Below are 17,249 nucleotides of genomic sequence, written 5' to 3' on the forward strand. Positions count from 1 at the left end.
TGAGGAGAGGGAGAGACTATTTTTGCTCTGCTTTAAGCATGTGAAGACTGAATGTAAATTCCAATTCAAACGACTAAAAAGGGGAAAATGATTCTATTTCATACCAGTCTTTCCTCTGTCTAGGAGTTATAAATGCTGACTACTTCTGAACCAAATTCTGAGCAATTATTCACATGCAGAGTCATTAGCTTTGAAATTAGCACTGAATGCCTCAGGAGGCACTGAATGCATCTCAGTATCATAAAACAATCCCCAATTTTGTTCAAAGTGTCTATACTTCAGGAAATAACTTTAAAAAAATTATCCCTATTTGAGCAATTATGGTCTGTGGAAAAATTATACATTTTGGGTGAATATGATCATGAAATCTTTAGATTTAAAAAAGTATAAGAATATAGTATTTTTTAAATATCTGAAAGTAAATAAGTAAAAACCTGAAACAGAAACCCTCTAGTCCTCAAATTTCTGGTATGCCAGAAATTTTCAGAGCCAGTCCTGACCTCCTCCATTACACCTTTGATTTCAATCTCTATCTCAGTGTTGCCTTTCCAACACTCATAGCATCAGGACTAACAATGTGTAAACTAAACATCATGTTCTCTAATTTCCTCAAACATGTCTCAAAAATAACTCAAAAATATTCTTTAACCAAAAATACCAACATTAATGGCCTGCACCAATACGCCAAAAAAGATTTGGATGCACAGTGATCTCCCTGAAAAACATCTGGCATCAATTATCCTGAAAAAGAGATGTTTACCTAACATACATAGCAGGGGTTTAGGAATGCAGAAGTCATGCAAATACCTGAGAACAGAGAAGACTCTCGCCATCTTGCCGATTGCGCGAATTTTGTTTCTGATTATTTCTTTCCGTGCGGCAGCTGTACCTACTTTCAATGGAATAAGAAAAGAGTCTCAAACTCATGACTATTTAGAGGATCACCATTTTAAAGTGCATCAAACTCAACACAACTGTTTAAGTTCATTATTCTTCACAGGAGGTCAGTACCCTAACACCTAAGGGCACGAAGTCATTAAATTCTGGCTTCAGAATGCCATCAAAACCATCATCACCTCTGTGTCCACCAAACACACACAAAAACGTGTAGGATGTTCACAGTGATTTCCCAAAGCTACTAAGCATCTAAATTACCATTACTACACTGTAGTAACTATTGTAACTCACTTGCCTAAATTTTACAGTTTAAATTTTTAGTACCGACATCTTAATATATCAAGATGTAGGCATGCAGCCCAATGTAGAAGCCAAAGAGATATTAAAGCCACAAAACATAAAGAGTTTCTAATTGTTACACAGCTGTCAGAGAGAAAACAGTTGTTTTTATGTCAAATACCCAAAACAAAACTTGACAAGAAAAAAAAAAAAAGAGAGAAAATAAAATGGTAAAGAATTGCACTGGTACCTCCCTTACCACTTAAGTCTATGCTCCACATCACCTTAGGCTTGCATCATTTGCAGAAATCACGAATACCAAAAGACCTAGAGTAAACACTGCATATTCCACAGGGCAGAGTGCTACCATTTGTGGCAGACAAGAGTGAAGACAAAACTCTGAAAGGAGGCTTAGGAAGGAGAGCCACCTTGACATGACAAAGAAACTCTTTTCTCCAACACTAAACGTTATTGTTTTGCTTCAATGTATGAAAGTCATAGAATCACAGAATGTTCTAAGTTGGAAGGGACCCAGCAAGGGTCATCAAGTCAATTCTTAAGTGAATGGCCCATACGGGGATCAAACCCACAACCCTGGCATTATTAGCACCAGGCTCTAACCAACTGAGGTAATTTCAGGGTCACCCTTCCCCTCAGATCTTCCTTTGCTGACTTCTCAATTCCATTAAAATAGTAAAGGCAGATGAGGAGGTATCAAAATCAAAATCCTTATTACTCCTCAGCCGCTGGGGAAGGAGAGTGTTAATGACACCAAGGTAAGAGTAACTCAGTCCTACTGTGAATTCAACCATAGGGGACCAAAAGTGAACATTCAGACAGCTCTGTTAGGTATTCCAGATCTTCCATATGTCAGTGTTGTATCAGTCCCGGGACAAAGGTACTCAATAAAAAGTTGCCAACTTTTTACTTTTTTATTAATTTACATATTTATATAAATTTATATTAATTTGCAAGAACTTAGAAGAGAGGATCACAGAAGTGGGCAGAGGAAAGCTGCACATCCACAAATTCACCTACTTGCATTCAAAAAAAGGGAGCTGTGGAAGAAGCTTTTTTCCATCCCTGCTCACTAGTATGGAACTTCCCCAGGAGAGGACACACACTCCAGCACAACAGTCACACTTCTCAGACCACAGCTGCAACAACACAAGGCCTTCTGTCCACAGGAATGGGTAGCCTTCCCACCCCAAATGCCAAACCAAATAAATTAAAAAGATAAAGCATATAAGGTCAAACAACAAAACCACACAAGATGGAAAATGTGTAGTAGTGACAAAGAAAAAAAGGGAGCAAGAGACAACCTTAGGAAGACCACAGTGGAAGAATCTCGGGGTATGACAAATATCTGCCAATCCATTGAAATGAAATGAAAAAAACAGAAACTACTGAATACAGTTTTTTATAGACATTAAAACTTCGAGAAACTGAAGACATCAAACTAAAAAAAGGACAAAACAAGTGGCTCAGGAAAAACTTTGAGTAGGATAGGCTGAAACATTCAACTTTTACTGAAAATAATTTCCTTGCAATTTTAACTTTTAAAGTTCTAGAAGTTTTTACTTTTTGAATACTATTGAGTAGCAGTTTGAGAATCTAGAATGAGAAGGGGATTTTTCCAATGTTTTTGAAAAGGTCAGGGCTAAATGAAGAACCATTAATCTTTCCCTGTAAGTTCCTCAATTTTGCTCCTACCTACACCTATTTACAGGCCGAGCTGTAACATGCAGGCTGGAAAGATTTCAGGCAGTGCTAGTGCCTGGATCTAACTCTGCAAGGTCCCTATGCCTTGAAAGGAGAAAGGTTGCTTTTGGGTAGTTTAGGTGTTTTGGTTTCATTTAGGTTGGTTTGTTTTTTTCACCATGCTCTCATTGCCCCAGCCCTCCAGAATCAACACAGCCAAGGCAAAAGGCCAAATGCATTACTCCAGGCTGCAGCACTGCACTAATGTGGCCACTGAATCCTGGTTGCTAAAGAAAACACGGCTTGCAGAATGTCTTGATTACACCCTAGATTAGAGGAGATATGACAAAGAACTCTCCCATTTCCTATTCCCAACACTGGCACAAGAAACAAATGCTGAAACGTTGATACTATTATGCCCCAAAGAGTTCACATACACCCTGGAAACATGTCTATAATCTAATGCATTCCCAAGTATAAGAAATATTCTGTGAAACTGACAAAGAGAACAAACTGATTATTAGGTAAGTAATGGTCAGAAGAATTTCTCTGTACAAAACTATCTACCCTGGGATTTCTGAAAAACATGTGATAGACCACGATTTTAAGTTAGTAAGCTTCTTTTTACATTTTGAATCTTCAAAATAGCACACGGGATCAAAAAGTACCTTTTCGACATCTCAGTTAAGGAAACTAAAAGTACTACACAAACCAGTTTTTGGAACATTGCATAAACACATTCCATGCACAACCTTAAAAATATGGCTCATGAGGAAAGTATTAAAGAGCAAGACGGACAACTGAAAGCTCCCTACACATGCAGGATCAAAGATAAAATTTTAGAAATAGGTAAAAGAATGAAATTCTACAGAAAAAAAAGGAATGGAAGAAAGGAGGAAAAAAATTCATGCACAGAAAGACAGATGTCTTGGAATATGACTTCTGATAACAAAATACACAAGTCTTTAGAACCATCCCATTAAAAAGATTAATAATCATAAAATACTACATATGTCTCTCAACAGAAAGGTATTTTCTCATTAATACTTGTGAAGTCATATTTCAAAACATTCCTACTCTGTCTGGTCTGTACCTTTTTTATTGCCATATATGAGTCGCTCTTCAGATGGAGAGTCCAGAAAAAAAGGAAGTGAACGATGGAGAAAAAGGTGAGTGAGACAAAAAAAAATAAAGATATTTAACTTGGTAGTGGTAATAAAGAAGAAATGGAGAAGAAATGTGAAAAAAATAAAATGGAAAACTGCAACACTTAAAAATGCATTCATCAAACAAGAAGTGGAATTGTTGAGTATATTTTAAAATTTGATGATAAACAAGTGGAAACTTGAAAGCCAACAGTTAAAAAAAATGCATTCACATAGAAAGATAAAGCGTAGACAGTACCTAGGTGGCATAAGAGATGCATCAAGCAAAGAAATTGTTAAAGGAGACAGAAGAATAAAATAATTCAAATTAGGAAACTGCAACTACTGTACTACAGACAGGTCATATGCAATCATCTGACAAACAACTATTCTTGCAAACATAAATCCATAACAGCAAAGTTCAAGTGGCACAGAACCAAAGCATTCCAAAGTAAAACACACAGCTTCTTAGCACAACACCACCCTGATATCTAATTTGAACACAGGAGTTATCAAATGTTCCTCAAAGGCTGCTGAAACTTCCCTTTCTCCTCTCCAACAAAAAATGCACAAAATCAGTTCTGTTGTTGGATAAAACAGAGCAAATCTGAGAAACTTTTAGGTGTGACATTAGGCACTACTGTAAAAAAACCAACAAAGTGTGATACACTAGGTCTTCATGTTAATTTTGCTTCTTAATCATCATGCTACAAACACCTCCTCAATCTACTGTATCTCAGTTTAAGAGACAGAAAGATGTTGTAATTCAGTACACGAATACACATTATATAACGTACATACACAAATTGACCTTTAACTTTTATGCTTTAAACTCAAACACTAAGACAAACTTGCATTTCATACTTTATGTATAGTACTTTGCCATAAAAAAATAGTATATCTGACTTTCACCTACATCAACTCTTTATTGAAGAGCAATGATTAAGAAATTAGTGTCTTATAATAAATTTATTCTACATATTAGAAAGGTAAGTTAGTATGTTTCAAATCTTAAATGCTAAGAAATTCTGAGAATTTTCCACAAGAAGTTCTAAATAGAAATCAGATATGAATATTAGCAAAGGTTGCCATTACTGCTTCTTGATCACAAACACAATCACAATTCCCTTCTCTGGCTCCCCAAAGCATCAACATCTAAAGAAAAACCTGAAGGCAATTTTCTTCCAACTCCAGGCAATAATACACCAGTCTAAGTTAACTATTGTTCACAAGGTATTACTATTAAGAAGATTTATATATGTTAAAGTAATAATCCCTACCGTCAAATTGATCTTCTCCCTCTGTCATCAGTTCATCATCAGAGCAAATGCTCAAAACATTCACCAACATTTCTGTTACTGTACAGGAAAAAAAATAAACTTTAATTCATTCTGCATAGAATTTAAAATATTTCCATGCACACAAGATACAGTAAGTCACCAGTAGCTCTAGTGAATGAACTTCCCTCACCACAGCCATTGCTCAGGAGCGTGGTTTCAAAAATAGTGTTTTTCTTGATGTGCGCTGTCATAGAATTTAAAAAGCTCAGAAAAATAAGCAGCTAAAATGACACAAGCTAACAATCAAAGAACACAGCAGAGCTTCCTCTCCTGTCTTACAAGGAGTTCTTCATGTAAAATAATAGTTTTATGTTAGCATAAGTGTTTGAACTAGTTTTTATGCAAACTTTAGTTAAATATGAAAAATGTTCACCGCTCAAATTCAGGCTTGAATTGAGAAAACTGTTCCATTCTTGGCACCTGCAGGCATCGTAGCAAAAGCGCCCAAGCAGGAAAATATTAGAATATAAATGCGATGCAAACTACATCTCTTTTCAAACTCCCCTTAAAAATATCAACATAGTGGATACAAGTTTTTGAGACAAGTTTGTGCATTTTCTTTCTCCAGGACTCCTCCTTATTCTGCCACTCAATCTTTCCCACACATATCAGACTCTATCTTAAAACTTTCATAACATTTCCTCCACCTAGAATGTTCAGAAACCTATCCAGAAGTACAGCTTGGTTCTTAAAAACATTGTAAATTGCTGCCTACATTTATTCATTACTAATTCATACTAATTCATCCACTTCATTACTAATTCATACAATCCCTGTATTATCTACTATGGTGATATTCTTATTCTTGGGAAGGAGTTACTCCCTACTGTAACGAAAAGAACAAAAAAAGCCCAACCAAATTATGATGATTTTGATCTGTTCAATGCAGACCAGACATTATTGACACTGAATCCTTCATCAAGAGTGGACAAGTGTATTTGTCCAAAGGCAAGGCAAACTACAGGACATGACTCCAGCAGTCTGAAGCAGACAGCAGGTCAATGAGACACTCAAGTACTGCTAAATAAGTTGCTGGGTGTCATTACCAGCATCACAACAAAAGCAAAATACACAGGATATCCCTTTGCTGTTGAAAATACTATGTACTGCATTATCAGGCAAGAGAGATATAAACAAAAATCTCCTTTCAAATGTCAGGTCCCTTCATTTAAATATTAAAAAAATTGTTGAGTGGGTTAACCACAGTAAAAAGTATCTAAATTATTTGCATTTAACTGCTTACTAAAGACAACACAAATCTAGAATTCTATGTTTACACAACTGTAAATATATAACTACAAGAATACTTTTCAAAGAAATTAAAAGAGCTCTCCAGATCTCTTCTTATAAAAAGAACAGTTCCTTTGTAGAAGGATTTTAAACAGACCCAAATAGCCTCTAACCTCATTGCTTTTCAGCTGAGGACTACTTGGGGCCCCAGTGTCCTAGATTCAGTTATCAACTCTAGAGGGAAAAAAAAAAAAAAAAAGGGAGGATCTGTGCTAAATTATCTTTTTTACAAGAAAAAATTATAACTGAAAAAATTATCCTTAATGAAGGTCAATCTATATAGGAAAGTTAAAATTTTATATGTAGATATGCACCCTCAATGGAAATCATGATTTATGTTAACACCTTTGGTATATTAGGTGCAGTTCTAACTACCTGGACTGAAACAGGTGAAGAAAACAACACAATAATAATAATGCAATTAATCTCTTTGGTAAATATATTAAAAGAAAAAGAAAATCTTCCCAACATCAATCTGGGAGAAATAGGAAAGATATTAGTTAATGTGTAACATCTGCTTACCTTTTTCTCCAACAAATGGCAAAGACCATGTGAAAACGTCCATAAAATTTGGTAGCCAGTAAGGATGAGGAGAACAATTGAACTGACGAATATTCATCACATTGTTTTCATATTTTAATACAGCAGCTAAAATAAAATTCAGACATTTTGAAAAGAATGTTTAAAACTTGTAAGTACCACATATGTGAAGTCAGAGTCTTGTTTTAGCTCTATTTATACCATAGACTAAATAATCGCAGATATACTCCGTTCTCTTTCTTTCAAGTATTTAAAGGACAGATTTCTAATGGAGAGCTTTGGATTTTTACTGCGCATGTTACAGTTTAAGGCACTCTTACATGTCAATATAGTTCTGTACTATCCTATTATAGGTCTATAATGAACAAAGATTTTTAAAGGTCCTGAAAAGGCATAACTTCATCAACTTCAACAAAACCCTAACTCAGAACAGCAGTATATCCAGTATATGCAGATTCAGGATTTATTCTTAATATGTGTCTTCCCATATTGTAACTCTGGAGTAAAACCATAGACATCTAGAAGATGAGGGAGAAGGGGAAGCACAAAGAAATACACCAGAAAACCAGAAGCATTCTAAAGCTAAATAAACATTGATTGCATTTTTCCATACTTGCACTACACTGGGAATGATGTGAAAAACGATTCTATGAACACGGTATCCATAGAGATAGTGGAAAAACCTAAATAGCCATTTGAAGCTATTTTTACTTCCCCTTTGCTTTGCAATCAGTGCAAGTAACAAGAACCCATATTTTCCTGTATATAGTTATTCACCCTACAGAAGTGGTATGGGCTGGGGGGTGGTTCTATGAAGGTGGGTGGAAGAAAATGCAATATATTTAAGAAAAAAAAAGGTCTTGGTTTCAAAGGAACACTATTTTAACATTTGGAGATCATTCATTCATCACCTACTTGAAATGCCTTACTTAAATATCATACTTTAATTTCAGCAGGCTTTATTTTTGATTTCTGTTCTTGAATTTTGTTCTTATCTATGAATAATATTAGTTCACAGCTAAGCTCTTCTCTGCAATTCTGTAATTCTTCACACTATTAAACATGCTTCTCCTGTTCAACTTTATCTTAGTAGAGGATGGACAAAAATGAATTCCTTGTTTTATACCTCCTTAATAATATTTCCATTGGTAATCAGTATTTTGATTCCTACTTGCTCTTTCTTGATTTCCCATACAGGACCATTATGAGAATTATCATCACAATTAAGACTCCCAGGTGCCACAATACACAACACAAACTACCTTATGCACAGGCTTCTGATCAATGCTTCCTCCCTTCCTTGCTTAGTTCACCAACTAAAGACAACTAGAGGAATGAAAACTCATAGCACTGGAAAACTCTGCTTGGAAAACACCAGATGATACATTCAAAAGAACTGAACAGCAACAACTTTCACAAAGGAAATGTTGACCCCAACTTGTGCTTCAAGGTACTCTTACAAGAGATTGGCATTTATGGTACATGATCTTCTTCATAATATAACTTTCATTACTACATTTTTTTTGTCCTTTAATTTCTTACCTGGTAAAAAGTTGTTGATAAAAGATTATCTAGTTAGACAACTTTATTATTAAAAACAATTATTAATAATAAGTTCTTACCTTTATTATTGTAGACATCCAGATAATTAGGTGCTGAAAAAATTGTTATTAATGATGGGAACCCTGTAGTTTGACTTTTCCTGTACATTCTATAACTGCAAAACCAAACAGATTATTTTACATCTTACAGCAAATAAGCAATTAATTTTTATTTTACACCATGAATAATTCCTTGAAAGACACGAAGTACTTACCCTGCATCTTGTGCTTCATGTGCTCTAATGATTGACAACAAATTATTATTTTGCAAAAATTCACAAACTGCTGGATAGCTGTGAAATGAAAACAATTATGAGTAAAAGAAATTCTCTTAAAATATGCAGCAAGAATCAGTATTAAACACCCAATGAGATCATAGCATACTCTTACCTATAAAAGTATGAGCATCCTCTGACTGTATTGTGACTGAAATGCTCTTGTGAGTTTTCATTTCCAAAATCTTCTGACGGATCTGACCACAGTAAGTCACACATTGGTCCAAATGCTGGAGGCTCTTTGAATCTATCTAACTGTTTAACAAAAGGTAACAGCACAAAGACTCTTTGAATATTAAATCAGTAAGTTTTACACATTTGTTAAACTACATATCCATCAATACCAAGCATTTTTAGAATAAATCCCAACCATATCAAAGAGAAGTAGTTTCTGTATATTTTTTTCTCTCCTCCTCATGAAATAAGGCAGAGGCATGCCAAAAGAACCAAACCTGTTAAGAGCAATAAGATTTATTAGTTGTAAAAAGAAGGGAGATAAATTCCAGACTGATGGATATGTGTAATACAGGTCAAGTTACAGACAAGGAACAAAATGGTCCTTTTTCATGCACATGCCACATCTACCAATCTGGAGACACTACCAGGAATTAGCAAAGAGAAACAGTACAGAAAACAGGAACTATGAAAGAAAAGCATGAATAATTAGCACCGACTAGAAGAGACTAAATACATATTACCAAAAGAAATCCAAAAAAACCACCAAAAGAAAAACAAACCACCCTGGAACACCCGTCTCCATAATGGACTGTTTAACAATGCAATGAAGATGTGACTAAGCTCAGCTGTCTTAAGATTTCTTTCATACAAGCTTTATTTTTCAGCTCTAGCCCTGATGTAATGGGCCATAAGCATTTTGGGAGATGTCTGTGTTTTCTCTTGCTGCTTCTTTACTGATTTCCACTTGAAACACCTGTTTCAGCAGCCTGCAACTTTTCTAGTAACCACAGTCAAAAGGGGCAGAAGTAAGGAGGACAGTGCATTTGTTAATGTAAAAGGAAAATACCCTGCTTAAGTAAGTAACAGGCAATCTCTGATGTCCCAGAAATGAAATTAGATATCCCAGATTCAATGTAAAGTTGATTTGATCTTTATGTAGCTGGAGTTTGTTCACAAGATGATTTTATCCAAGAAATGTAGGAACGGTTCTTTGATGGACAGTGCATTTATCTCACTTCACTTCCCATACCAAAGAAGATGATTTTGATGGTACTAGAGAACACTTAACTCTTCGTGACAGGTTCGAAGGAAGGTTTGGTGAGCACCTGGTGAATTTGAGTCTAACGGTCCATAGGAATCCATTCAAATATGGAACCAGCAGTAGTGCCAAGCTCTCTCATGCCCTGGAAAATCAGAGCTCCCGAGGCTGCCACCTGTAACATAAGTGGAGAGGTCCAGATCTTTACAAATTCCTGCCAGATAATGGTAAGGCAGGTATTAACTGAAGTTGTTGTCGGAATTTATTCAATATTAAAAATCCTGTGGTTTAACATTTCCCACACTGGATGATAAACCTGGTATGGAGTATTTCTTCCAGATTGAAGAAGTCAGTCCATCAACTTCTGCAAGTACCTGAATTTCTGTAGATTAAACCATCAAGTTTCTAAACCTCCAGCAATAAATTTGGGTCCAGAAGCTAAGAGAAGCATTCATACAAGGAAGTTTCAACTGTCTGCTGATTGATGTTTCCTGCAATACAGAAGGCTGAAAGTCTAGAAAACATTTTTAAGGTTTTTTTCTTTAGTTAGTATTCAAGGATTTTCCTTATGACTTTGGCCAAATGTACAGAGACATTATAAATAAAAAGCTTTGGCTGCAATTAATGTGACTCTCTCTCAAACTACTTTCTCATAGCATTGAAACAACAATGAAGCCATTTCTTGAAGTGTGTAAAAAATAAATATACTTACATACACACCAAATCAGTGTCTCCTTCATTAGACAGTCTACTATGGTTCTCAAGACATCTCAAAATTTAAGGAAATGTCACTGCAAGCTACTCAACCCAGAGTGTACATATCAAATCAGAATAATCAACTTAAGGGGATTTTTGTATTGGCACAGCAAGAAAGTTAACAAAGGACATGAGTCAATTCAAAACACTTGTTACTAATTAATATTTCTGACTGTTCTTTGACTATTGTAAAACAATCCCAGTACAAGTAAGCTTAATGTATTTCTAAATATGATTAAGGTAACAAAGACAATTTTATTCAAGAATAAGAATCAATACACCTGGTATTTAAACAGAAATAGGTAGTATATTATTTAATATACTGTGAGATATTTCAATTAATTTATAGCTATTACGCAGTCAGGGCTACTAATTTGAGGTACATTATACCTCCCCATGTATGTTCATATTGAGGAGTACCAAAACCTTAGAGGTGGATTAAGGTACAGCAAATTGAAACAATTTTACTTTTGAGGCAAAAGACCTTCACAGAAGTTTCACATACAGACACCAGTTTTAATTAATCTGTCCTCATTTTCCTGAGAACTATCACATCGTAAAGCCTAAAGAACAGTGTGAAGGCCAGTGAAGTGTGGCTGTCACCTGATGTATTACTAAACAAAAGGAGATTTCAGCAGACCACAGAAAGGAAGCAAGGTATTATAAACACAGATTCCCAGTAGTGCTGCCATATATTTCAAGGCACTTTGCTGACCAAGTCTTAGTATCACCATGAGCTAAACAAAATAATGACCGTCTGTTGTAAACAAGGAAGAAAATTCTTTGTCTCTCTTCTTTAGAGTCGCCATAACCTTATCTGGACACTTCCCTCCTTGTAAAATACTAAGCTTGAAAATCAAAATCCTGGAATTTTGTTTCTTGGCAGTGTAAATGAAATCAATGGAACAGCATCTGTAAGGTGATGGACAAGTGTTTCTTTACCAAAACAATCAGAATATTTGTGTAAGTGACATTCAGAGAATAAAAATCAGATTACTGCAAGTTTCACAAACTTCCATTTTCCCCGAAATAAGAAACACCTGCAGCAACCTTTCTTGTTAGGATTCACTGTCATGGCTAGTATGATAGTTGTCCTCTTCTGGAAGTAAGTTTATGACAGGAAAAATAATAATTTAATTTCTATGGTTTTATCGCCATCCTGAAAGTCAGCAATACTGATAAAAGGCTTCATCCAGAAGAAACTGCACCTGAACAGAATTTGTCTTTTTTTCTTAGGTGATTCCTATATTGTTTATAGAGCTGGGATTTCCCTTATGCCAGGTGAGTATGCCTACACATGCTTGCAGAGAAGACCTCTCCTTAATAAGAACTTCTGCTAATAAAGCAGAAGGCTTGTCTTGACTGTTTAAAGAAGTAATTTCACACACCACACTTGTACCCCAACTATTTGATATTTTCCTAGATATAAAAGGAGCATTTCACATCACCTATTTAACTACATTTAGAATATCAGTGCATGCCAAGCTCTAATGCAGCTATTGAAGCTGCTGCCAACTCATGCATAGTGCCTTTTCCAAGTTACCAGATGATTCTTTAAAAAACAAAAAAGGCCCAAGGAACAGTTCTAACTGTTCTAACACTGCCTTATATTTATAAACATGTTTTTTATCAGAACAAAATAAAATGCAGATTTTCATGTATATATATATAAACATACAAGCTTGTGTTTCACCCTAATGTAACCTTGAACGTTGTAGAAGCACATATGAAAGTACAGGCCAGACGACTTGACACTTTGAAACAAGACTAGCTGCAAGACTGAGATTAACAGAAAAATGAATGACAATCCTGTCATGACAGTGGCTTTCCAAAATATGTTTCCTTTACACTACTTTCCAAAAAAGCCTTGACCAAGCTGCCTTTCATCTGTAACGTGAGAAGTGTTAAGGCGTTGTCAGAACGGCACCATTTGGTTGCTTTGCTCTCTTACTTCTCTTTCTCTGCACAATGCACGTGGATTTCTGTACACGGCAGTGTTTGATCCAACAATGCACCGTGCCTCAGTACACTCACATTTACACCACTGATCTTGTAAATATGCTTCCCTCTCTGTTTCTACCATTTTATTCTCCTCTCATATCACTCTGCTTGGTAATGTAGCATCTGCAAGTGAAATAACTGACATTCCAGCCTTTGAAATGGTCCAATCAATACAAAAAAACCCAAGTGAACAAAATACGGTAAATTCAGAAATGAGATTCAACTGGATAGCCTATAACTCTGAGGAGAGGAAGAGGTAAAAAAGAAAAATGGAGCACAAGTAAAGGAGAAAATGCTAGGAAAATGAGAAATACAATACATGAAGATAAAAGGACAAAATGGGCTGTCAATATTTATATGTTATAGAAACAAGTTAGGAACATACTTTTACCTTCTCTCTGACATTTACATGGCTTTTACAATAGGCCTCCACATACCTTCTTCCATGTGAGAATAAATAACTTTTTTTTTTCCATCCTTACCTATAATCCCAAAGCTTTCTTATAACCACCTATTTATGTTTTAAGCTGAAATCAAGTACATTTCAGCTGTTACTAATCATAACAGGAATGGTTTTGATTTCCAAATGCAGCAGTCAAGATGTCAGCTAAGTTAATTAAAATAAACCAAAAAGGAACATGCAAAAAGGAAAGCAACTGAGTTTGAAAATTCCCATCCGATAAAATCTCCACCTGACATCAGCAGTCCATCCACATTGTTAGAAACAGGTATCTCATGTCATTACAGTCCTCTTCTCTTTAAACTGCACATCACTGTTTAGTGTTTCCAGTGTATAATTTTAAAAACCTGCTTTCGTATGTCTTGCTGTTACACTCAGAACATTTACCACAGTGAGAAGTACTCTACAACTGTTACTCAAATACCTACCAAATCTGCCATTTCAAACAGAAATCTGAATTTCTATTAAATACTGCCATGTCTCATTCTGTCAAACCTAAAATCCACATGATTAAGACAATAAAAAAAATTTTTCAAAGAAATTTGAGAATAACTGAAATATGACGTTTGGTATAGCAAACAATCTTAAGACTACAATTAATTTCTATAAGTTTTTTCCTGAAAGCTATGAGAACACTAGCTCTTACCTAGAAAGTATTATTTTGATTGGATATGAAGCTCTTTATACATACTACCTGTCTCAGGCGTTTTCGAGTGAGTTTTTTGGTGTGTGTTTTGTAACAGTCCCAGCTCTCCCAATGAGGTCTACTAATGGAAAATGAACTAATAATCCATGCGTTTTTAATTATGATACTGCCTAGACTACATTTCAGTTCCTGATTTCCACTTCCACAAGAGACAAGAACAGAAAACAATATACTGACAACTTCGAAAAGATGACTTTGTATAGCATCATATAAATATCTCTATTTCCACTTATTTCCAAATACACAAAATACTCACTCTCCTAATGTCATCTAGTGTATTAATTTCTGGTGAAAGTCCACCATGAACACAAAGAAACTGTTGATTTAAGAGAGCAGCAAGAGGGAGACAATCAAAAGCTTCCATACAAGCATCATAGACTCTTTCAGAGTACTTTATTTTACCTGCAAGAAAAAAAATAGAAATCATGAAAAAAATCCATAATAGATGGATGAAGTCAACTAGTGGATCATAATTGTAAGAGCAAATATCAAAGTGAATGCTTAAAAAAAACTAAAGCAATGAGTATTTTTGGGTTTAAATGAACATTTCTAAACACCACAAAAGTAAGCACATTTCTAAGACATATTCTCTTCCAGAACAATAAACTTATTTCATTTCTTCTTCTGTTATCTCAAGAGTGGAGAAACTATTTTTGTTTAAAAAAAAAAATCACTCAATTATTTTTTAATTATTTTTATACAATTACACAGAATACGTCAGTGTAAAATACTACTGAGAAGTTTGTAAACTCTCATTTAGAGTGAGAAGCTAAGAACTAATTATAGATTACATCATTTTTACCTACACCAAAGAGGGTTTTACCAGGCCAAATGATCCATTTATCACTGGATCAATATTTACACAAGCCTTCAAATGGAGAGGCAGCTGACATCATCAAAAGAGTTATCTTACTAGTATAGTTGAAAATCAATTCCCCAAATGGAAAAATTACTCAGCAGTAGGATTTCTCTGCTCACTTCACAATGCTGCTCAGCAAGTTACTCTGCACTCCTGATTATACCCAAGAGAGCAAAATAACCTTCTTCTCTTCAGGATTTTAAAATCGAGATTGATATATCAAAATTTACTCCACAATGTGTATTTGCAGGCAGCTGTCTTCTTGCACTCCAGTGCCACACTAAACTGCAAGCAATTCTGTAGAAGTCAACGGGGCCTTCAAATGTTTGTAAGACCTTAATTAAACTAAGAAACAAACATCTCTTACTATGGCTGTAGATCAGCAGGTTGGAAGTAAGCTAATTTTACATTCTTAGACTACTTACATTCTTGCTTAAAGGTAAAATACTCTGTTAGGTGTCTGCATTCATGGTTGCCTCTCAAAAGAAATAATGTGCTTGGGTAGAGAATTTTCAGGACCCATAAGTACAGCACACACTGTTGAAAAAAAAAAGGGATCCAGTAAAATACACTAGTTTATAAGAAATTGAAAAATGATTACTGAGAAACATTGAGTAAGGATGCTACCAGCTTCAAAGGCAGGTACAAAAGCTTTATGTGCCACTTTAAAATACAGCACTACTTCCCCAAGTCCAGTTCTGGACACAAGTTATGCAGATTGCTAATTACTTTTCTTATTAACAGCCACATAGAATGCTGAAAAAATATGGACACTCAATAATAAAGTCAGCAGAATTAAACTGCAAAACACTTTCATCCAGACAAATACTCTATGTGTTTGTGCCTAAAATCCAATTTTATAATATGACTCTAAACACTGGCATAAGAAGGAAAGTAGACATTTATTAATAGAGACTGAAGAAAAAAAGCAAAGCAACAAAATAATTTACATTAAGATTAGCTATACCATTTGGAGATCATTCTTAAACTAAGAATGGACATACATTGGGAAAACTGGTTGCTTTCTCAGTGTACAAGCAGTAGACTCAAAGAATTATAGTGAGTTTCCATATGTCATTATTCCTGCAACACCAGCAGTGACCAGAGTTGAAGACAGAGCAACAGAACGTGAACAATTATTTCAGTTTACAGTATTGTAACCACCCAGCAGTCTCCAATGCGCAAAATGTAGTTCCTAAATTTTAAATCTAATTCTTCTATTTTAAACTGAGCACAGAAATCTCAAAACCCCGAAGTTTTGGACTCCATCGAAGACACCTGCAAGTCATTATTAGTGTTGTTCTCAATAAAAACGTGTACCCTGAAGCAATCATTCTTCAGAGTTATTCTGCATAGAATAGTATATGAAGGAAGAAAGAAAACAAATCAATGCTTTAAAAAAACCCCACAAACAAAATGTATTGAGAAACACATCAAAGACTTTTATTGTGAAGTTTGTCTAAACTAATTACTGAACTTTTATCTTCTTAGTAAAAATATGCAAAATATTAATTTTGCTAATGATAATGCTCGCTTTCCAATGTTTCTGTAACTCTAAAATATCCTTACACTCTTTAGAAGTGTTTCTCATCAGAAAGAATAATCAAAACAACTGCCTATCATCAAATGAATACATTAATCGCTTTGGCTAATTCTACAGTTGTGAACTGTTTTAGTTAAGTCACATCGCATGAAAAATCCATGGAAGCTGCCAAACTTGAAAACATTTAACAGAAAAGTGACAAAACAGTGCCTTCCTTTCAGTGAATGGATACTAAATTTGATTAAATTGCTGAGATTTACATGTTCTCAAGTATTACCTATTAAGTACAAAACCAAATCATTTGTTTTACTTTTCCTGTACTGGCCTATTTATTTTTGTTATCAAATACAGACAGAATAATGTTAGCATTCTTTATGTCCTGTTACTTCCAGCAAAGAAAAGAAGGATTTGCACACACTTCTGTGAAGGAGTCCATCTTGATCCCTGCAGTTTGTTATATACAATTGCGGTAGCATGTAATTATCTTTCTTATTTGAAGTAATAACTTTTTTTAATTGGAAATGGATTACTACTAAAATATCAATGTAATTAAGTATGTTTCAGGACAGATTAAGAATTTATTACTGAAAAATCAAATTTCACTGTTCTTACATTTATTTAAAATTTCAACTTTCTGTGA

General features: G+C 34.8%; 1 protein-coding gene across 7 annotated transcripts in view; it reads right to left on the reverse strand.

Annotated features, from left to right (window-relative positions):
- PPP3CB (protein phosphatase 3 catalytic subunit beta) overlaps positions 1–17,249 on the reverse strand; it is a 47,974-nt gene that overhangs the window by 15,915 nt on the left and 14,810 nt on the right. For 5 of the 7 annotated variants that reach the window (XR_007627464.1, XM_050305813.1, XM_050305814.1 and 2 more), the window contains exons 4-11: positions 15,492–15,603; positions 14,464–14,609; positions 9,184–9,323; positions 9,009–9,086; positions 8,815–8,909; positions 7,175–7,300; positions 5,303–5,380; positions 808–892 (exon numbers count right to left, since the gene is read on the reverse strand). Coding sequence is in view for 6 of the 7 variants with exons in the window: in XM_050305813.1 (XP_050161770.1) it covers positions 808–892; positions 5,303–5,380; positions 7,175–7,300; positions 8,815–8,909; positions 9,009–9,086; positions 9,184–9,323; positions 14,464–14,609; positions 15,492–15,603 (860 nt within the window). In the remaining variant the exon portion in view is untranslated. The remainder of the gene's footprint in view (positions 1–807; positions 893–5,302; positions 5,381–7,174; positions 7,301–8,814; positions 8,910–9,008; positions 9,087–9,183; positions 9,324–14,463; positions 14,610–15,491; positions 15,604–17,249) is intronic. The other 2 variants (XM_050305812.1, XM_050305809.1) reach the window with 1 other exon arrangement.

This window comes from Myiozetetes cayanensis, unplaced genomic scaffold, assembly GCF_022539395.1.
Source record: "Myiozetetes cayanensis isolate MyiCay16 unplaced genomic scaffold, myiCay2020 scf10, whole genome shotgun sequence".
NCBI classification, from domain to species: domain Eukaryota; kingdom Metazoa; phylum Chordata; class Aves; order Passeriformes; family Tyrannidae; genus Myiozetetes; species Myiozetetes cayanensis.